Genomic DNA, 22,809 nt, shown 5'->3' with positions numbered 1-22,809 from the left:
TTATAATTTTTTTTTTTTTCGAAACTTGAATAATTAGCCTTGAAATTTCAACTGTTGATTATTGTTGTTGTTGCTATAGTAATATTGTTGCTGATTGTAATTGTTACAGTTATTGTTATTATTGTTGTTGTTGTTGTTGTTGTCACTTGCACTACCAGGGCCGCCAATTAATTCACCATAATTACACAGATCTTCAGTTATATTCAATTCGCTTAAAGTGCGTTTGGATTGGGCCAAGTGTTTATACAGCGTGGCGGTTCTATTGAAAATTCTTAGACGCGGATCGCGTGGTATATAATGTAGAAACACTTTATTCGATTTGCTGCTGTTGTTGTAAGTGCGCGGATTGTTGTTGTTGCTATTATCAAAAGTTGTTCTAACTGTGGACGAAGCGGAGGAGGAGGTGGAGGAGTTTTTGTTGTTGCTGCTCTTTGGCTTTTTAGTTGGGGCTGTTGTTGTTGTTGTTACGATTGCTGACGTTGCTATTGGTGTTGCTGTTGTTGTTGTTGTCTTTTTAGTGGCACGATAAAGCGGCTTTAACCGAAACACATTCATTAAGAACGTTAACGTTTTTAACACTGACCAACAGGAAAACACAAATTGAGCAAATTTTGGCCGCAAATCAAATTGGCTGCCTCTCTGTTTATAATTGCAATTGCTATTGTTGCTGTTGTTGTTGTTGCAGTTGTAGCTGCCCGTAAACGTTTTTAGCCCGGACACGTACATGCGGCACTTCGAATGCACAAATCAATCGAATGAAGAAAACTAAGCGAACGAAACGAACGGAAAGGAAATCAAAATAAATTATGCAGATAAAGCTGGAGCAATTCGATCGATCGAACGCTTAACTGTATTGTACTGTTGTACACGCTAACGGTAACTCAACGCGTGTCAAGTGCGCGGCGCATTGTGCGGCTTTTTCGCAAACATATTTCGTTTTCGGACACTTCTCACAGGGCTGCTTCAAATCTATGGCGCACACGGCGTATGATTAATGCGTTCGCTTGTTTGCAGCTCAATCACAATAGCTACCAGCTCACACTATTCCAGCTGATGGTTGGTGTCAGTTGCTGTCCGTTGATGATGATTTATGTTTGTTGTTGTAGTCGATTAGCAGCTGATGCCACAGACAATGCTGCAATGAGAGATTGAGAAGGAGAATAGAAGACAAAATTAGCTTGGGTTTTGTTTATAATGTTGCCAAATTGACAGGCGCCAAGCGCCCCCATATATCTGCCATAATACCATATATCATATATCCCATCATTTAGCATGCAATAAAAAAAACTGTTTAGCACAAAAGCCGCAGCCACAGCTGACACAATGCCTCAAATAAATCTCGCAGCATCTTGTAAATTGGCCAACAATGTGAGCTCCAATTTTCGCAAGCCATTGACAAATATTTTCGTCTAGCTATAGACTGCTTTAGTGGCTCTAGTTGCAGCTCATCACGCCCCTTGCACATAAAATCCAGAATAACAATTGTCGCAGGCTTCGGCGCAACTGTGTGGGCGTGTCTACACTGAGCGCCGATATATATGTATGTATTTTCCTAGCATGTTTTATTTTAGCATTAGTAAAGCTTTAGGCATGACTAAAGTTTTGCCTATAATATTCTATTTCTTTAAATTATTTAATGGAAATAATTTTCTACAATAAAGTGCACTAAAAATTACAGATAAAATATATAAATAAATATATTTAATTGCAAACAGCTTTAAATATTGATTAATGCTTTACTAAAATCTTGTGTACATCTATAGATTAATAAAAACAAAAAAACAGCTTTCAAAAGCACATTAAGTCCTTCAACTAATATAAATGATAAAAGCTTCTACAAAATTTCTTAAAATAGTCTAAAAACATATAAAGATTATAGTTGACCTACTTTATTTTATTTATTTTTTTTTTTTTATATTTTTCCATCATAAAATAAAAAATGTACGCATTTTTTATTTGGGTTTATAACGAAAACAAAGTCGACTTGGAACTCTAAAAATAATACAAATTTTGCAATTAACTCAAAAGTGCAGTTATCATGAGCGAGCGAGAAAGAAAGAGAGAGTGAGAGAGAGAGAGACAGAGAGAGAGTGGCGCACCCAATTGATTTGTTGTCGATTGCTTGGCCGACGCTGCCAAGTTCAATGCTCGATAGGCGCTGCATTTAATTATATACGGAAAATAAAAGTATATGCAAACAAACATATACACACACACATACATAGATTCATAGACAGTGTAAACAACAGGCGACGCATTTCTATTTAATGAGACTTGAGAGCTTAGCTAAAATGGCTAATGCGAACTCTCAGTAAACTATTTTTGCTTATCAAATGTCAGTTTGAGTCTTGACGACTTGATAACACACACACACATATATATATACACTTATTAATATATGTATATGTGTGTACGTTAAGATTACTATCTTTATGATATGATTTGGCAACAGTGCTTACTATATGCAACGGATGATAAGAGGGATTACGTTTCATTTCAATTACAATGTCTACGACACGAGAGCCCCGAATGTCTTGTAACCAACAAAACCTCAATGACTTTCACTATGAAAAATCTGAATAATCAATTAACATTTCTTATCTGGCAGCCACAGGCATACGACGTTTGTAATGCGACTTACAACTTATATATAATAATAATGATATAAGTGTGTCTATTTTATGGCAGTTGTTCAGAATTCATATTTTAGTGCATATATAATAACAAATCACTTTAACTTTGATCATATATTGTCTTTGGTTGATAAATGTGTTTAGGAAAGATAGACAGCAAATAGCTGTACAATTTTACTAAATATTTCTAATCCACAAGTAATTCTTATTAAATTTAAATATTTTTTCGTTCATCTTTTATTTTTGATTTTATTTTTTAATTTTTATTTATTTATTTATTTTAATTTTATTTATTAAGACAAAATTGTAGAAAAATTATGTAAGTGAATTTAAGTTGCATTTTATTCAATTTATTTGTTTATTTTATACTCTTTTTTTTAATTTGAAATTTCCCACAATTATATTCACAGGTTCCTTATTCATAATTTCTTTCACGTAAATTCATAATTCTTTTTCTTTATCACATTTAATCACCCAAATGTTTTCAATTAAATTTATATTAAAAATCACTTTTAACTAAACGGAAACTAGTTTTAATTGTTAAATTTTTGTAAAGAAAAAAAAAGAAAAATATTTTACCTTATGTAGGCATTACGTGTAAACCGAAAAACCCATTTAAAGCCATTTCGAAGCCTTTGCTGCGCCCTTTCGTATGCAACGCTTTATGCGATTTCACTTTTCATTTAAATTTTAAACTTTATATTTAAAGTGAAGTAAAGTTATCATGTTGAGCGACGAAATCTTATGAAACTCTTTAAGGCACATGTTCGAAAACTAGCATCACGACGCGTATAACTGCTAGAGCTTATAGTTTTCTTAGGCTATTGGATTAGTCCGACTAAAGCGGCCGACAAACAGTTCAGTGGCTCGTCGCCTGGCAGACTAATAAATGAGCTCGCAAAGATTCGGTGATGAAAGCCTCGTGCAGAAAGACGAAACAAATCGGGAAAAGAACAGAAAACAGAATGAAATAAAAACCGAGACAAAGGCGCCGGCGGCGGGGCCGGGACGATGTCGCGTCTGTAATCGCGGCAATCGTTTTTGCTTTAATCTAATAAATTTCTTATCAGCAAGTCTCGGACATACGAGTACTACGAATGTACACATACTCAAATGTCTCTCTCTCTATATATATATATATATATGTATACTTATATATTTGCTGCATTTGTATTTGTGCAGTTATCGCACTACCTGCCCCACACGCGGCCACTTGACATCCCCGTCGCGATGGCTGTCAAGTAGTCAGCCTTTTGTTATGGGTTTCTCTTTTATTTGCAAATACCCTAGGCCGCACGGCTATATAGGGTATCTAGATTATACAAGGAAATATTTGTATAAATAAATAAATATATTTAGGTATTTTCTTATATAGCAATTGGCCTAAGATTTTGCACCTCTTCTATCTCCTAAACAAACCTGAATAGATTTTTTTATACAAAATATTAATATATAAATTAATGTGCATTCCCATTATAATTTTTTATATTCAACAAAAAAATTCTCATTATTTTCCAGCCTAGTTCATCTTTACCCTAGGGTATTTCATAGTCGCCCACGCCTCTTGTCGCACATTTTTACATGTTTCCTCTGCTCATTTCGGTTGCCGACTGTCGTGCGTAAATTATAATGCTCACACATATGCACATACATATATTTATTTACAAAATTGACTTAAGTATTACTTAAATCAAATATACATAGTATATTTGTATTCTGCTCTAATCCTATTGTTATACTACTAGCATATGCGATAGTTCTGTATCAGAGCGAGCGACCTTCTTTATTATCTGGTGCATTTGCTAAACTACATATATGTGGTTATTCAAAGTTGATAATTAAAAGGCAACCTTTGCGTAGTTGAAGACCTAATCTGGTATTTGGCATTTGCTGTTCCCATTAGAGAAGTTCTTGTAGACAGAATTTATCTATATATTAGTTATCTATGTATAAAAGAAGAGTAGAACGATTGCTATAGCAATTGTGCCAAGTGTTCAGGGTATTTCATAGTCGTGTATTCCCTACTAGAGATCTGTTACATGCTTTGTTGAAAGCATTAATTAGCCTAACAAGTTTTAAGTCGAGTCTCGTTTTCAATATATAGTCGGATATGTTAATTAAAAACGTGCTTTAACATTGGAATTCATAAATATAAATGAATATTTAATACGGTTTGTAGGGCCTACTAACACTTACAACTCTAAACGGGTTTAGCTAAATGGGAACGAATTTATTCCTTATGAATTTAAGTAATTAATATATATATGTATATAACTAGTAAGGAACTATTTTTCTAGGCGCATCTCATTTTGTATTTGTACATTACATTATCCAACTAATATTTAACAAATGTATATAAGTAAAATGACAAAAAAATTTACATTTAGATTTACTCTTGCATCGAATGACCCTTAATTGCAGTTAGTTCAACTAACTAATTAGTGTCAAACAGAGAAAGAGCAATAGCTAGGCACATGTAGTACTTTTTATACCCTGAACCCATTGAAAATGGGAAATCAGGGTATAATGGTTTTGTTAAAATGTATGTAACAGGCAGAAGGAGGCGTGGCAGACCCCACAAAGTATATATATTCTTGATCAGGGCGACGAGCTGAGTCGATTTAGCCCTGTCCGTCTGTCTGTCCGTCCGTCCGTCCGTCCGTCCGTCCGTCCGTCCGTCTGTCCGTATGTTTGAACGCGTCGATTTCAGAAGATACAAGAGCTAGAGACTTCAACTTTTTTTTAAAATGTCCGTATATATCACGCGGATATCGAGTTTATCACTAAAAAACGATAACTCATTCCGATACTTTTTTATCGATAAAAAACCTTATCGAAGATCAGTTTAAAAATTATATCTCCTACATCTTTCAAGCTAGAGTCTCCAAATTTAAAATGTATATTAAGACGCATGTCATACAATTTCGGTTTTTGTTAAAATTTACCCCCCACCCCCAAATCCACCCCCTCGCCCTAATCTTTGTAAAAGTCGTATATCAAATACTAGAGACTTGTGCTTCGGTATACACATACATTTAAACAATATGAATACGTTCTGAAAGTTTCATTACGATCGTACGTCTAGAAATTAAATTATTCAACAAATAAGTTCTCCTAATATTGCCAACACTGCAGCGCAACCCAAGCGCAATCGCCTGTGTATGTGAGTGTGTGTGTGTGCGTGTATTTGTTTGCATGAGTGCGTGTGTGGTTATTATTGAAATATCAGTTGCTTGTAGGGTTCAGGGGATCTCGTAGTCGAGCAGTCTCGACTAGAGCTTTCTTACTTGTTTTTTTTTAATTATGCTCAGATTAGTTTTATGAACTTTCAGTGATAAACCTAAAATGCCTGATAAGTGTAAAAATAATTTTATATGCCGAGTAATTAAATGTTTTAATTACCAGAGCTAATCGAGCATTATAAAACCACTTATGAATGTCAGTTGGTTGGTATTCGTGTTGGTTTCATACCAATTAAAAGTGGTTTGATGCTGACCTACGCCAGTTTTATTTGGGCATTATGATGTCTCATTGTGATAGACGAAATGTCATCTGATATCGAAACTCAAAACTGGGCCAATATCATATAGTTCTAGGCACAGTCATTCTACGGCATATTCGTATTTACACTGCCAATTAGAGATTTTGAATTTGAGATCCAAAAAGTAAGTAAACACGAAGTCTCATGTCATTGTTGATTCGCAATAAATATCAATTGTTATTGTTATTATAATTGTTATTATGCAGAAATAGAAATAAAATTGATTTCCATTGTTTGTGCTAAAGAATTGGAAACTAATTGAATCAATTGTTAGCTAATTCGATTCCTCTTCAATTTGAGATCTGAGATCTGAGATATGAAACGAAATTGGAAAGCTCTAGAATATTAAATTTTGTATATTAGCTAAGAGTAGTTAAAGGCGATAGAGAGTTAAGAAAACTCAATCAGCAAACCGTAATTTACAGAAATGTATGTATTTTAATGATAATTTATAATGTGTCCTAGTAGAAAGCGAAAAAAAACGAAGTTTTCATATAAAAAACCAAGTCTGATCTCAACTTTATCTAATAAATATATTCAAAATATGTCTTTAATCCTAAAATCCTCCCCCTCTTAGTCAACAGGAAACCTAATACAAATGCTAAACTTCTTTAGCTTAACAATAATATAAACAAAAGTGCACAGCCGCTGAAGCAATTAATTTACATACGCCCCCAATCTCGTTCCCCGCCCATGAAGGCGTGTAAATAATCCAGTTGAACAGCTGTCAGTTAGCTTTGCACGCCTCAAATGTTATGAATGGATTCACTGGCCAAAGGCTAAGATTGGGTTTTCTATGTGTCTCTCTCTCTCTCTCTCTCTCTCACTCTCTCTCTCTCTCTCTGTCTCTTAAGCTGTCGCATTTTACACAGCTATTTGCTGACTGCTTAATTGCTGTGGTCCGTCTAATTGATGGCTGTCAGAAACCTAGCAAGTAAACCCGATACTAAATGTATTTCAAATGCAGTTAGCAATTAATTGATTTGCGGTTACTCGTTTACAAATGTAAATTGAGTATTAAAGCATAGCTGAACAGCATAGCAACAGCATTATGGAATTAAATGTCGATTTGTTAGCGGAACTCCATAAGGAAACGTGATATATCGTGTACAGTAAATAGTATATAGTATAAAATAGAGTTTTTATTGTATTTCGATTTATATTAAAGATATCTGATGCTGAAATGCTAAAGGATTTACCAAAAGAGACGGACTTAAAGCCAATTCGTGCCGATTGCTCAGCTAAGCTATGCAAATATTTGCCTATCCTTAAAGCTCCAATCAAGTTTTGCATATGCGTAGCAAGGCGCTGCCTCGAAATGTTTATGCAAAGTGGGTCTTGGGTCTATAATCTAAGCTAGGATCAAATACTTGAGTTATATAAGAGCTTTATTTTAGAAAAATAATGTTGATTCGCTTTACTCTCTCTTTTTGTATTCCTCTTTGAATATTTACTTGAACTAAATCGATATCGTTTTAATATTCTAATCGATTTTTAGTTTGCCTGCACTTAATGTATTTTTTATCAAATCAATCAGCTCATTACTTTAGTCGGTTTCTATGAGTCCTAATGGCACGCTCTTTACCTAGATAAATCGCTCTTTATTTATTATTATTATATATATTTTTTGTTTCATTCAAGTTTCATATTTTCACAGTTTTTTAATTGGTTTGTAAATTCACTAATTAGAATTCAAGTAGCATGCAATTAATTTCCAAAGCGCATTCAGGAAATACAGTCCTTGGCTTCTCCCCTAACATAACATCCTTTATACATATACATACACATATATATTAAGCTCATAAGAGGACTTTAATGCAATGTTGCATTTGCTTGCTTTTGCAAGTGCAGCTAGCTGACAGCTACATGCCACATGCCACATGCCACAGACTTAGCCAGCCTTCAGCATGCAATGCCAGCAAAGTTTTTATAGTGCGGCTCCTTGAAACTTGCTGCAGTAAAAATATATATAAATGTGTGAGTGTGTACGTGTGCGTGTGTCTGTGTCTAAGTGACAGACAAACAAGTGCATGGAGAGAAAAGGTGTCACTGTGGCAAAGTCAAATGCGCACAACAAACAAAAAGCCACACACACACACACACAAAAACATTCACACACATAGATTGGTGGCTTCGCTTTGATGTTATTCGGCTGACGCTGCGTTTTGCAACACTGACAAATAGCCACAATAAAGTGCAGGAAATGAGAGCAGTAGTCCGAGATAGAGAGAGAGAGAGAGGGGTGAAGTGAGAAGAAGACGGAGAGTGTGTGCTAAAGGATAATTTATGTTTTTCGCCTTAAACTTGACAAAGTTTTGCGGCCATGCGGACGCATGCAAAATGTGGTTAATATTGATTTTTGCATACATACAGACAAGCATATTTGCCTACATATATATATGTATGTCTGTGTGCTTGTATGTGTGTGTGTGTGTGCACGGCTCTGTGTGCTCGTTCATGCATACATATACCCATATACTGTGCATATAAAATGAGATTTGCTTTTCAGATTTTTCTCTCCAGATTCATTTTTTTTTTCTTTTTTGTGATTTCGTTGGCCTTGTTCCTGCATGACAAATGGCTAACTTTGATACAGGCCATGTCCCCGGCACTCGTATTGGCTTTCAAATTGGCTGCTATGCTAAGATATTTGCATTGCCTGTTCATGAAGTCATCCAAAAATTTCCATTTATGCTAGATGAGAGTGTGGAAAGCAAAGTAGATACCCTTTTCATGCTGCTCTATGTATGCAAACTATATTATTAGAGCTTAGCAATACATTGTTTAAATATTAAAATTCATTATTTTCTATATGTTTTTCTATATATTCATATAAAAATTTAAAATATTTTTCTGCTACCTTAAACAATTTTTAATTCAAGTTTTACATAAATATTTGAAGCTCAGCTCTGCACAATTTCCAGAAAAGACTTAGCTATTAAATATTATATATAAATATATTATTTAAATTAAAATTCATTATATTCTATCTATCTCTATTTCTCTCTGCAATATTTGTGAGAGCTTTTACTGCTACTCTAATTTATTTTTTCGTTTTATGTATTTTTTTTATATTTTAAACATTTGATGTTCAGACCCTCGCAGTTTCAAGGCCAAACATCTCTAAGGGTCGCATTAAGTTTACGGTTACCTTTTCTTTTTATGTGTACTTTTTTCTTTTTTTCTGTTTTGTATATTCTGACATGCACGTCTGGGGAGTTTAAAGGTTAAACTCAAAATTGCAATTAGCTAAAATGCAAATGCGCCCAGCTGAACTGTAAAATTTACATAATATTTCATTTGCAATTTTTCCTTTGCCATATAAATATGTATAAAGGTATATATAATATATAATATAGGTAAATATAATATATAGCTCAGCGCATTCAAAAAGGTATTTACGACTCTATAGCTTGTGAAAAAATAAAGTTGCTGCTATAGTCATATTTAAGTATTCTAAAATGTTTATATATTTTAACAAAATTTTTAAATATACAAGCTAATGCATTTAAAGAAATCTTTGATTCCTAGTGAACCTTAGATGGTCAATTAAAATTCATATATACTCTTATCTCTTTCCATTTATTATTATCACAGTTATACACATATAAACAAAGAGCATGCCAACAGCATAAATCACGATGGTAAATATTATCAAACAATTCATGAACCACATAAAATGTTTTCATTTCTTTGCCATTTATGCGCTTCACTCAGCTTGAATCGTTTTAATTGAATCAAATAATCAATAATTGGCATATTTTGAATTATATTTACATTACATTCAGTTGAAAGGCAAACGAAGTGGAAATGCATTCATAAATATTAAATCGAACTCAAACAAATTGAATTGATAGATTGGTCAATTTGTGAAATCCATTTGAAATATGGCCAAACAGTGTTAGTGAACTGTCGACTGAAACAGGTTTACTTCAAGCAGCTGAGGAACAAGTTTTTTGCTAACGGTACTAAAACAGAAAAGCTAAAGCTAAAGCTAAATAACATCTTGAAGGTCGTCATTAAATTCGAAATTTATCATGCGCTGGCAATCTGTGTGACGAGACGGCTTGATTATCGTTAGGCTGTAGACATGACGAACCCAACAAGGACCAAGGACTCGGAATAAACCAAGCGGCAAGGACAAGTGGCATATGATGTAATTACAGCAAAAGCAAAAGAGGGGAGGGCAAAGAAATAAAAAAAATGGAAGAATCTACGTCAATAAGTTAACGCAAGATATGCTATAATAATAATTTTGGGCACAAGTTTTGTCAACTTTCTTTTTATACCCCGAGCAAAAGCAAATATAAACAAGCATACTCAGCGTTAAAGGAATGACAGGTTTCATAGAATATATATGGTTATATAAATAAACTGTGCAGATTGGCGAAGCAGAAGTAATGAATCCATTTCTTCTACAGTATCAAGAGTTAAAAACTGGATCGCTTAATTATAATTTATCAAAAAATTATATTGATCATACTAAAAATTATATAATTTTATAATAATATATGTAGGCATGTTGTTTTATTTATCAAAAACTCATCAAAAATTATAGTTTTTTAAGAAATAGAATAATAATTTTAGTATTTTTTTCTTTTATCACCAACTCCCTTTTCTGATTTACGAAAAAATGTCCAACTGCGCCTTGAACGAGTATTAAGCAGTCGTTGCGTCTCAATGGCAAACTTCTAACATTACTTTTTATCTTTTTGTTTTGATCTGCGCATCAACACGCAATCGCTTCACTTACTTGACAAAAGTCTATACCCGATGACGATGAAATTGGCTTTGTTTACGCAGCAAATAACAAGAAAAACCTATTGGCTGAATTAAAAACAGACTGACAGAGGAGGGAGCGAGAGGAAGAGAGACAGAGCGAGAGCGAGAGAGTGCGTAGAAAAGCACAGTAAAACTCAATTTATTGTACGAAGTTTATGCTGTCGTCTTAAAGTTTTCTCAGCTGACATCGCGGCTCGAAATCGAATCACTGACTGACTGCCAAAGCGGCTCGATACTTCGCCCAGACACATTCACACTTGATGAAGCATATATGTATGTGTGTGTGCGTATGTGTGCCATTGCACACTCACCCTCTCTCCGCATACCCTATATGGATAGCCCTCTCTTTCTGTCGCTCCCTTCTTCCACTTGAGATGCGGAGTGCAGTTCCATATCTTGGCATTGTTTCGTTTGCCTGTGTCTTTAATATTCTAAATGCCCTACAGAGTTTCTTTCTGGTTCTCTTTTATTTTTGTTTTCAACCACTAAGACTGTTTGCTCTTTTTGTTTTCCCTTTGCCAGTGGAAATTTACCAGTTGAAATTATAAATTGTGCCTGTGAGTGAGTGTGTCTTATCCAGCGTGTCAAATTTTAAACTAGCTATAAATAGAGGAAATCGTTTTTTGTTTTTACTCGTTTTCCTATATAAACGAGTAATGAAATAGCGTAATATTATAAATGTCATGCATAATATTTCAAGTGCTCATAAACTCAGCTATTGTGAATATACATACATACATATATAAATATTCATGAATATCATAAAGACGTATAGATTATTTTTATAGTTTTTTTCAATATAAGTTATTGATTTATTTATATTAAACTTTGTGCTTCAGAGCAATAATAATTATTACTATATTTGCATATATATACATACATATTTTCTGCCTTTTCTCAGCACTAGTATTAATACTAATTTAATATAATCTTGGCTTTACATCTTAATTTTATTGAGTTCAGTTCTGAGTTGTTTTTTTTTCCCCGCATTGCCTGACATCTCATGTATAAAAGAAAATTTTACACTTTGCTCGCTTTGCACGTCTGATAAGCCAATAATCGCCAATGAAATCGTCGTATAAGCCAGGCGAAAAAGTTTTCATTGCAACCAACTGCAATGGCAAATTCGTGTTTGAATGTCCTTCGCCCTGGCAAAATGAGTTGAAAAGTTGCAGCAATTAATTCAGAAATTGCATGATTCGAAATGATTTATTATGCAATACAATGAGAAAAGTTGATGTGCAATAATGAAAATTCATAATTGTAGCATGTCAGAGCGCTGCAGTCGGGAGTGAGCAACTAATTTATACCCTGAGCCCAGATGGAGCATAGAACAACTCAGCTCAGTTACTGAGCTGTTGGAGAAGGCGTGGCAGGTGGAATTTTACTCTATGAGACAACTGCTGCTTCCACTTTTTCTTTGTATTTGATGCATATTAACAGAAGCAGTATACCCTGAATTTCCATATTCAATCATTACAGGGTATACTTATAAGTGTATCACTTACAAATTATAATTGATTAATGCTTTAAGGTCAATATGCAATATTTACACTTGAAATGAATGTTGGCGATGTCAGCACAAACTTTTCATTAATTATATTTATTATTCTCATTATGCAATATTTAACTTACGTACGGGAAATATAATTTACTGCATACGCATTCACGTAATTCACAACAGATGACGCACTAGATTAGATAAGTTTAGGGATTATAGCACAAAAATGTTTGATATTATCTTATTTAATATCACGAGCAAGATTTCTTGAGAGATAAATTCCAGTAATTAAAACTTGTCTACCTTTAGTTAGTTCATTGACTGTTTCGCTGCGGCCTGTGCAAAGGTCTAACAAACCTAATTAGTGCATGACTTCCCGCTGCGCATGTAGCTGCAGGGTATTTCTCAATAAAAGACCATGGAAAAATCGCTGCACAATTTGTTTGCACAGACAAAATTAAAGTCTCAGTGAAACGTTATTAAAGCTTGTGCGTATATCACAATCATTATCATTGTCAACCTCATCATTATCGTCATCATAGTCCACAGCATTATCATTATTAGCAGCTCATTTGAATGCATTGCACGGCTGCTGAGAACCAGTTTTTGGTTTATTTCTTTATTGATTTTTTTCATATATATACAAATTTTCTTGTTTCAGGTACGCATGAGTGTCAGCTTGTTTGTTTGTGTGTGTGTGTGTGTGTGCGTCTGTGTGTATTGTATTCACATAGCTATCAGCTGTTTGTCTCTTCACAGTGACACACATTGCGAGCGAGCACTGGAATTTATTATTGTTCGATTGTCAGGTATAATCATTATCTTGCTCCATATGATACATAAAGTGAGACAAATTATTCATATAAGAGAAAAATGAAATATAGAGAACATATTCAAATAGAAGTAATATATTTTATTCTAAAAGTTTTGGTTTTCTATTTATGTGAAGAATATATATACAGATATATTATATTTCTATATTCAATATTATTTGTATATTATTTTATATATATTTCTTTTTATATACTTTAAATATTTCTAGGCTTTTCTCTAGTTAAAATGCTTTTTATTTTTTATTCCATTTGATTATTATTATAATGTCAGTCTATCCGTTCGATAATATGCGATTGCAAGAGTATTATGTCTTCGACTTTCTCATTTCTAAAATTCAATCCTGCTTGGAATATATATAAACTTTACCGGTTTTGTAATCAGCTGAACAGCTGTTTTTTCTCTGCACACAAATTTTATATTTTTTTCGACCTTAAAAAAAAATATATATATATAATGAAATATAAATATAAATGAGGCAAATGTTCTCAAGTGCATATACCTTTTAGTTAGTATAAATTGAAATTCATTCTAAGCAAATCAAACAAAATAAACATGTTGCCTTAGAATAAAACTCGTTTTTAATCTTTTACTTGAAGCCAGTTTTCAAATGTTATTGACTTTTAAGTGCATTACGACATCCAAATGCAAAGACTTTTGGCCAAGGACAACGACAAACTGTGGCCCAAAGAATGGTTTTCGATTACACTAAATCAAATTTGTCGCTAGACCGAAGCAAGAAAAACTGAGGCATAGAAACCATCAAAGTGTCTGTAAGCAACCATCAGACATTTATGTACACATCAACATAATTCCATCCATCAATACAGCTATGCATCTCTCTCTGTCTATCTCTCTCTCTCTTTCAATATATATGTATATAGTATATGTATGTATATGTGTCTGCATATTTAGATATGTTTTGCCACTTGACACTGAGTTGGGTCAAAGCTACCCAGTGGGACGCGGCCTGTTTAGCAGACAAAAACAATCAAACTCAAATGGTGGGCATCAGGAGGCATTACAAAATGGCGGCGCGTGTGTTGACTTGTCTAAGTGTGTGTATGTGTGTGTGAGGGTGTCTGCCAGCCGGTTTCCTTTTACCAACTTATGCAAATAACTTGGCCCATAGCTGTGTTTTTGCTGCAAATCGCAATTTTCATGGCAGACATTTTGTCGCGGTCAAAAATTTATAGCGATGGACCCAGTATCCTCTGACGGCTAAATCAATTAATCTTGTCTTAATTTTTGCCTACTAATTAAATCAGTTTGCATTCGACTAGGCTAAAGTGATTTGATTTAGACAGACTAAGCTGACTTTACGTGAGCAAAAGAGGAAATAATATATATTTACATTTATTATTACATAATTGTTATATATTGTATTTTCCCTTATCTTTAAGTACGGCTATGTCACTGGTTTTATATCTATATTTTAGTGTTGTCTTATCAGCAATAATACGGTAAGTAGTTCGCATTTATAAAATTTCGCTTGTAAACAATGATGAATTTCGAACTGGAGTTCGATATAGACAAAAGTCCAGACTAAATGTTTTTATTTTCTTTTATTTTAAGAAATCATTTTAATTTTCTAATTTGCGTTGTAGGAAAATCATATTTTTTAGAGCACACGAGGCGGCAATGACGCAAATTTATGGAAATCATTTTTTTTTTTTTTTACTTTCCATAGTATATGACTAAAAATATATATTGCGACAAACATATGATTTCAAAGACATTTTAGCAAGACAAAGCATAGCATTAATCATGCTATATGTCTATAATGTATGTACATAATATATAAATATCTATAAGCTATATTTAGTTATAGATAGCATAAACAATTATTTATTTATGTATATGGAAGTGCGGTATTTCATATACTTTAGAGAAGGTCAATGAGACAATAACATATAACATCATTATCTATATACAGTAAAAGCTCTGCTAGCAAACAGTGTATATTTCAAAACATTTTGCTACATATGAATATACTAAATATACTAGAACACTACAATCAAATAAATATACTGGGAGTGTTTTTTTTTTAGTATTTTCATGAAAGCAAGTGTTTAACCTAGTTATTGGTATTTATCACTGAATATTTATTTAAGAGTTAAGAGAAACATACTGTTTACGCACCTGTTTTCAAATCAAGTTCAATTCGTTTGTCGAGTCCGTGAATGGCTTATTAGCTATATTACAACCATTGTAGTTGTTGTTGTTGTTGTTGCTTTTATTGTTATTGTACAATTTGTAAACTTAAACAGTTTACATTTTAGGTCAAATGACAACGATTTCTTTCCTTATTTTTAAACATCCAGTCTTTATATGAACAAAATTTAAAGCACTTTTATATATTTGACTCTTAAAAATGTTTACAGTTCGGCACAGTGGGCGCAAAACTTCAAAACAATGTGCACAAAATGTTTACAGTTAAGTTTAAGCTCAAATTGGATTTAGCTCGTCGTGATTTCGTTTATTTTTTTTTATCGTTTGTATACAAATTGCTCAACAATTTGGTCAACAGTTATTTTCAATTTTGTGCGACGCGTTTTTCGTTATGTAAAAGTACAAAACATACACACACACTCATACATATATACAAAGTGTTTGGTCTATTTTGAATAAATATTCGTGTCAAGCATTTAATCGTAATTTCTTGCTTTGCTTCAATTCATTTTCCTTTGTGTACCGTTGTTTTTGTTTTCGTTTCGTCGTTGTTCCGACTACTCATCATCCAGTTAAAGTGCGGGAGTTTCGATTTTCTTTCCGTTTTTTTTTTCTTTTTGCACAATGTACTAATGAGGGGTGGGTGGGGTAATGACAGCACCGCCCAGCAACGCAGCGCGTGGCAAGTTCTAGTAAGAAATCGTATTTGGCGGTAGGAATAAACAAATGCACCCACAGGCACTCATACACGCACACAGGCACAGTTACGCAGAGTCACACATACAAACGCACATAAAGTGCGAGAGGGAAAAACGGAGTCACGTACAACTTTTTAATTCACTCGCACCAAATTTATTGGGAAGACTTTAATAGGACTGTAGCAAATCAGACGATTTTTGTTTAATTTATAACTTAGCACGTCTACACGAAAGTTAATGGGGCAAACTCTCTACGAGTGTTTCTTTAGGTTGTTTTAAATTTACTTTATTCCGCACACACGACCGTTCATCGCTGCCACTATAAACTGTTCTGAGCGCAGCGCTGTTAGCGCCATGTTATACTCAAATGTAGCTGCTTACTTGCTGTTCGACTCACAATGCACTGTAAACTGTTTCACTCTCTGAGTAACTTAAAAACATGGCACTAGAGATGCCGCATAGCTCACGAGCTTTTATTTCATTTCTATGCATGCTTCTTATGTTGCCCTCAACTCTTTTCATTCTTTTCCTATTCTCTTGCAGCCTCTGTAGGAGGATTTATATTCATACATACATATGTACACGTATGTGTGTGCCTTTTTTTATTCATTTTGATTTTCGCGGCTTTTACGACGGTATCAGTGCAGCGATTTATATGATAAACTTTGTTTTGTATTAAAGATAATCAGCTTTGTACATATGTGAAAGTGAATCAAATGATCATTTAAAATTATTGAAGGTTTATATGTTTTACAAACCAATAGATTTTGTTTCAGTATATTTTCTTTATATTGGTAAGTTAATAATAATTAATTAGTAATAGTAACAAAAAGTAAATATAGTGAGCAGTCTGTTTTTTCTCTATAGTCCTAAGCTGTTGTGTTCTTTGCCAACCATTTGCATAAATATTATCTTTGTGAAAATGAGGAGGATAAAATGAGGATTGAGTTTGTTTTGATGCGTATGATGTCACAGCTTAATGCCGAATGTCCTGAAAGTCCTTTCAAAGGGGACGTCACAGTACACAATGCTTATTGCAGTTACAAATTGCTGACCTTTGCAGTTGATATATGTACATATGTATGTATATATGTGTACATACATATGTACGAGAGAATGCACAATAAAAACAGCTACATTGTTGGCTTCCTTTTATACATATTTTTGTTTTTCTTTGCACTCCAAGATCAAAGCAAAGGGCGATTTAAAGTGGATACTTCTTCGTAGTGTTGTTTTATGAGCTATTTGTTTTTGCTTGCTGTAGCGAATGCAAAACGCCCATAAGCAGTAAATACATATATAACGATAATAAATAACATAATTATACTTAAGTACTTGAGTACATAATACAAGTTTTTGTTCTACTTAAGTTATGCAAATAAATTCATTATTATTCATTTTACATATTAAACATTTCAAATTACGTTTATAACAGTTATTTTAATATTCAATGAGCGCCGCTGTTCTCTCTCTTATAATTTTACCATGTTTGTGAAGGCTCTGTTAAATAAACAGCTGATAGACAGTGTGTACATATAAAGTATATTGAAAAAAAGGCTGTAAAGCGCGCAGTTTGAAATCAAAGTGAGATTAGTCGAGTTGAATATATTATTTATTGTTTATATATATATGTATGTATGTGTTTAATGCTACTCGAACATTAATTAAACGGTAATGAATTATTGCTAACACATATTAAGTAAAATTGCTAATTATAGCTAGGTAAATATAATCCAGTCAACTTGGAGCCCTCTCTAGTAACACGAGTCGCTATCAGCACCTTCCGCTTCGTCAGCTGCAAGAGATAATAAAGAGCATTAAAGCGATTGAATAAAATCCTTCTGCATTTGCAGTAAATGTCATTAATGCCATTGGTTTAGAAAACATCAATCAAATATCAAATGATAACCACAGGGCATGCGTATGTCAATCAAAAGCCAATAGCGGAATTGTCGGCTTATCATTTCACTTACAAAGTATTTGCAGTCCAAACATTAAAGCAAAGCCCGCCAGAGCAGCCAAGTAGGCCCGCCAGCCCGCATGGCTCTGAGTGAGAATCTCAAAGAACACCACGTAGAGCAACGTGCCGGAGGCAATGCCCTGCAGGATGCCAGAAGGAACATTCGTCTGATTCCCATTCGACTGCTGGCTGATGGCGATGCCGATACCAATGCCGATTGGCGTCACAATCGAGAACGTTATGAGGTAGATGATGGCCAGGTAGGCGCGAGTTCTAGCCACCAGCAGCTCCATGCCCACACAGAAGGCCAGTACCAGCTTGTGAGCGGCCACGGCGCCAAACATAAACCACACTGTTCCCACAGTGCCCTCCAGGCCGATGGCCATGCCCTCGAACAACTCGTGCAGGGACAAGGCCAAGATAATGCCCAATCCACGCATCGAGGAGCCATCCGTGTCCACTGGCATGTGACTGTGACCATGTCCATTCTTTGGCGGCAGCCCGTGATCGCACGGCTGATGCTCCTCTGTAATTGGCTCCACGTCATCCGGTTTGCGTCCTGTCAGCAATACGCTATGCCTTATGCTGTGGCCACGCACGAAGGCCTGGCTGGCCAGCGACTCCTTTCTGCTCAGCTTCTGCTGATGATGCTGCATCACCACATGCATCACCTCATCCAGAGCGTACATCAGAAAGAATCCCGTGCACATCAGCATTTCGGTCAGGGCAAAGGGCGTGTCGGCCAATATGCCACAATGCTGCAGTAGCTCCACCGTTTCGATCACCTCCGGCAGCATGTGCAGGAATGTGGTGCAAAAGAGAACACCACCACCAAAGTAGAGCAGGCAACGCACCGCAGTCGAAGAGCGCGTCTCTTCGGGATCCTTTTTGGTCCATTTTAGGCAGCGATCCAGCATATAAGGTAAACTGCCGCAGATCACCGTAACCACAATCAGCACCACCATAGCCACAATTTTGGCCACAAGCAACGCATGCCGATCCCCCGTAGCTGTTGCCGCCGTCGAACTCACATCCAGTACTTCCATGACCTTAGCTGTGGTTGTTGGCACCACCAGCGGCATTTGTTTCTCGAACATCTTCGCACCACCGACTGCAAGCGACAAGTGCAAACGAATTGCTACCAAAGCAACCACTTATATACCCTTGCCTATCAGCCCGGCCATAAATCTCATATATTCGAGCACTGATTGACACCAGAAATTCTGATCGCCTGGGAAATAGATTAAGTATTCGTACTTTCCGACTTTTTTTGACCGTATTTAATATATTTTTTTTTACTTTTTTATGTAACATTTTAAATTTAATTGCTTAAAATAATATTGAAATTTTAATTTTTTTGATAAGAATGATATATTTTGATCTACTTTAGGAAGACTATTGACAGACATCCGCTACACTGCGCAAAATTTAATGTGTTTTATTTTCAAAAAACATAAATTGTTGAATATGTATATAAAATTTTTTAAAATAATAAACATAATATAGATATTTGTTCGGCATGTTAAGTTTTGCTCAGTGTAGCAATTGTTAAAAAAATGTACATAAAAATGTGTATATGTATTTTTGTAGCAGACTATGGACAGACATTTGCTACACTGATCAAAATTTAATAAACTAAAATATTAATATCTTAAGACTATATATTTTGCAGATTAGATAAAATGAAATGATTTTGTTAAGAATTTTATATACGTATAATTTTTTTAATGCAGACATTCGCTGCAATGAAATTTAATGTCTTCTATTGACATTATAATATATTTTTTATTTATAAAATAAAAACATCAATTATGTGTGTGTTATTTTTAGCATTTTTAATTTGACCTAAGTTGGTTGATTTAATTTAATTTTCACTTAATTTCACTTTTATCAGCTTAAATTATGAATGCTTTAAAAGATTTAATTAAAATCGTTATAGAGGGGTTCAGAAGTCTATTATGGCCTGTTGATACAGTTCACGGGGCTTAACTAAATATTAATTTATAAATCAAGCTTTTTTTTTCATTTTTCTTTTGGTCGATTAAATTTAAATAAATTTTCTTTGCTTCAATTTTGAAGCTGTGATTTTAAAGGATCTCGATTAAAGTAATTTCTTCAATTTGAAGAACGCATTAGCACATTATTTCAACTCTTGGCCGAGGGACAAACAAATGCAGATTTTCCAGCCGCTTCAACAACTGTTAAAGAGAAAAAAGAAAAAAACATATAAAATAGACATATATAAATGAAATTTCAATCAGAATCACGCTCACCTCCGATTTGCAAGCCAAACATGAGCAGAAATCCACCCAGGGAGCAGAGGAATATGCGCCAGCCGGCGTGATTCTTGGCCACAATCTCAAAGTAGACCACGTAGAGCAGTGTGCCGCAGGCGATGCCCTGCAGGATGCCCGCTGGAATGCTCGGGTGATTCGCACTGGTGTTCTCTGTGATGGCAATGCCAATGCCGACGCCGATGGGCGTGACGATGGAGAAGACAATCAGATAGATGACAGCAATGAGCCAACGCGTATGGGCCATCATAATCTCCATGCCGATGCAGAAGGCCAGGACCAGCTTGTGGACGGCAATGGCAGCGCACATGAACCACACCGTATCCACGGTCTCCTCCAGCCCGATGGCCATGCCGCCAAAGAGTTCGTGTAGGGAGAGGGCCACGATGATGCCCAAGCCACGCAGCCAGTTTGGCTGCTCCGGCTCGACTTGTGCGCCCAACTCGAGATCGACTTTCTCCTCCGGTTCGGTTACCTGCTCCATGGCCACCTGCAGCGCCTCCTGCATGGCCTTCTGCTTGCGCTCCTGCCGCCTGCCCACAATGAAGTACATCAGCTCCTCGATTGCGTACATCAGAAAGAAACCGGTGCACATGAGCATCTCGGGCAGGGCGAAGGGCGTCGTGGCCAACATCTCACACTTCTGCAAGGCACTCACAACGCCAACAACCGCCGGCAGGATGTGTATAAAAGTTGTGGCTATCAGGACACCGCCACCGAAATTCAACAGGCAAAGTACAGCCAGAAATTCGCGTGCATTGCTCTTCTCCCGCTGTGTCCATTTGAACCAACGATTCAGTATATAGGGCAGAAAGCAAAATATCAATGTGACCACCAACAGCACCACAATCACCACAATTTTCGCCACCAGCAGGTTGTGATCGTTCATCGTGATGGCTCTAATCGAATATGAACTCTAATTGGAAATTGCCTCCAACATCGCATACTTTATATACCATTTCTACCTATCTATATATCTTATTGTAGATATCAAGCCATTTTTCTTTTTCGTTACTTAACTTGACTTATATCTTAAAGCCCATAAGTATTGTCTAAATAAAAAGGCTTTAACTAGTTGGCTACTTATTAATTTGCGTACGCTACAGCCGAAAGTTGCGCAGAGGCCCTAAGAAATTGTCTGAAAAAGGTTTTCTATATTTATAATGTAAATATTTTTTTTAAAACATTATTAAACCAATTGATTAATAAAAAAAAAAAAAATAATACAAATGTATATAATATTTAAATTTAAAAAGGGGTTTATATTTAAAAAATATTTGTTATTTTTTATAAATACCCGTTCTGCAAAAAAATGAAATAAAAATATATATATTAATAAAATTTTTTAAAAATTATAATAAACATTTTTGCAATTTTTTTTTGGTGAAATTTGCCTAATATTCTCTCAAATAAATTTAATTAGCAGTTTTTAAAATACCTTAACAAATTATTTATTTATGCTTATATTTCATTATAATTAAATAAAAAAAAATATTTATGTAATATTAACAATAAAAAACAAAATATAATCTTTATAATAATAAATATAAAATTTATTTGAAAAGAAAAGATAATAAATATAAACAAGTAATTTATTAATTTTTTTAAGTGTACCCCAATGTACTTAGAATTCATATTGACAAAGCCTAATGGGTTGCCAACCTGAAATTTCAGCAGAGATATCATTTGCGGGGCGTGTCATGTGCGCCGAATAGCTGAGCCTCATGAGCCCTTTGTTGTTTTCATGAAAATTCAGACTGATAACTTCCAAATGGCAAAAAGCGGGGGAAAAATAAGGCCTACATCAATGCACGCGATAATAGTAGCGATAGCTGAACAACGTTGATATCTCCACATTGAAATAGAAAGAGAAAGAATATAATCTATAACAAATAGATTACAGTGCCAAGAACACAGAACATGAGATAATTATTTATCACATCACTATATTTAGCAATAACATTCGATAATTCAACGCTGTCAATGAGGCTATTGTACTGAAATTTTCACTAGACTTTGTTGTTGCCAACGGAAGTTTCTTTAAAAGCCGAAAAGCCTCCCCGCATTTACCTTGCTTAAATTTCAGACTGATAACTTAAGCTGATAGACGAAGGGCATTCGCAAAAGTTCCATTGAAGTGGGTTAGATTTAGCAATTGAAGTAAATAAGTGAGAGTGTGCTGATATTTTAATCAAGTGAAGCTATCAAAAATCCAAAATCTGTGTATTATTATCATATATATTATACCGAAATATTTATTTATAATTTCTAGCCTCTAGGTTTATAAGGATCAAAATTAAATATACTTTACTACCTCTACCATGCGTCCAGAAAATCAGCATACCCCTACTCAAAAATATAAACATATTCATATTTATTTTCAAGAATTTAAATTAT

The 22,809-nt window shown here is 34.6% G+C and overlaps 3 protein-coding genes across 5 annotated transcripts; all 3 read right to left on the bottom strand.

Annotated features, from left to right (window-relative positions):
* Positions 1–3: 3 nt before the first annotated feature.
* Positions 4–16,508, bottom strand: LOC108654289 (uncharacterized). Of its 3 annotated transcripts, none has more exons than XM_089262626.1 (2): positions 15,431–16,508; positions 4–1,135 (listed from the first exon to the last, which is right to left on the bottom strand). In XM_089262626.1, exon 2 carries the CDS (start codon positions 724–726, stop codon positions 34–36), a length of 693 nt encoding a protein of 230 aa, XP_089118752.1. In that variant the 5' UTR covers positions 727–1,135; positions 15,431–16,508; the 3' UTR covers positions 4–33. The 3 variants fall into 3 exon arrangements, with proteins under 3 accessions (XP_089118752.1, XP_089118754.1, XP_089118753.1); XM_089262628.1 differs by lacking the exon at positions 15,431–16,508 and adding an exon at positions 10,928–10,987; XM_089262627.1 differs by lacking the exon at positions 15,431–16,508 and adding an exon at positions 3,213–3,406.
* Positions 16,509–17,777: 1,269 nt separating this feature from the next.
* Positions 17,778–19,264, bottom strand: Zip42C.1 (Zinc/iron regulated transporter-related protein 42C.1). Its single transcript, XM_018105452.3, has 2 exons — positions 18,132–19,264; positions 17,778–17,953 (listed from the first exon to the last, which is right to left on the bottom strand). The coding sequence occupies exons 1-2, from the start codon at positions 19,213–19,215 to the stop codon at positions 17,913–17,915; spliced, it is 1,125 nt and encodes a 374-aa protein (XP_017960941.1). The 5' UTR covers positions 19,216–19,264; the 3' UTR covers positions 17,778–17,912.
* An 891-nt stretch (positions 19,265–20,155) lies between these two features.
* Positions 20,156–21,355, bottom strand: Zip42C.2 (Zinc/iron regulated transporter-related protein 42C.2). The gene is made up of 2 exons (XM_018103459.3): positions 20,392–21,355; positions 20,156–20,316 (listed from the first exon to the last, which is right to left on the bottom strand). The coding sequence occupies exons 1-2, from the start codon at positions 21,299–21,301 to the stop codon at positions 20,264–20,266; spliced, it is 963 nt and encodes a 320-aa protein (XP_017958948.1). The 5' UTR covers positions 21,302–21,355; the 3' UTR covers positions 20,156–20,263.
* Positions 21,356–22,809: the final 1,454 nt, after the last annotated feature.

The sequence above is a fragment of the Drosophila navojoa genome, chromosome 5, assembly GCF_054131105.1.
Source record: "Drosophila navojoa isolate 15081-1374.11 chromosome 5, UAZ_NAV_1.0, whole genome shotgun sequence".
NCBI lineage: Eukaryota > Metazoa > Arthropoda > Insecta > Diptera > Drosophilidae > Drosophila > Drosophila navojoa.
This window is presented reverse-complemented; position numbering and strand designations above follow the sequence as displayed.

Excerpts from the sequence above, each read along its gene's own strand:
- Zip42C.2 (XM_018103459.3), bottom strand. The coding sequence starts at position 21,301 with ATGAACGATCACAACCTGCTGGTGGCGAAAATTGTGGTGATTGTGGTG. Across the intron at positions 20,317-20,391 it reads GTTTGGCTTGCAAATCGGAG|TTGTTGAAGCGGCTGGAAAA; the intron begins GTGAGCGTGATT and ends TCTCTTTAACAG.
- LOC108654289 (XM_089262626.1), bottom strand. The coding sequence starts at position 726 with ATGTACGTGTCCGGGCTAAAAACGTTTACGGGCAGCTACAACTGCAAC.
- Zip42C.1 (XM_018105452.3), bottom strand. The coding sequence starts at position 19,215 with ATGTTCGAGAAACAAATGCCGCTGGTGGTGCCAACAACCACAGCTAAG. Across the intron at positions 17,954-18,131 it reads GTTTGGACTGCAAATACTTT|CTGACGAAGCGGAAGGTGCT; the intron begins GTAAGTGAAATG and ends TATCTCTTGCAG.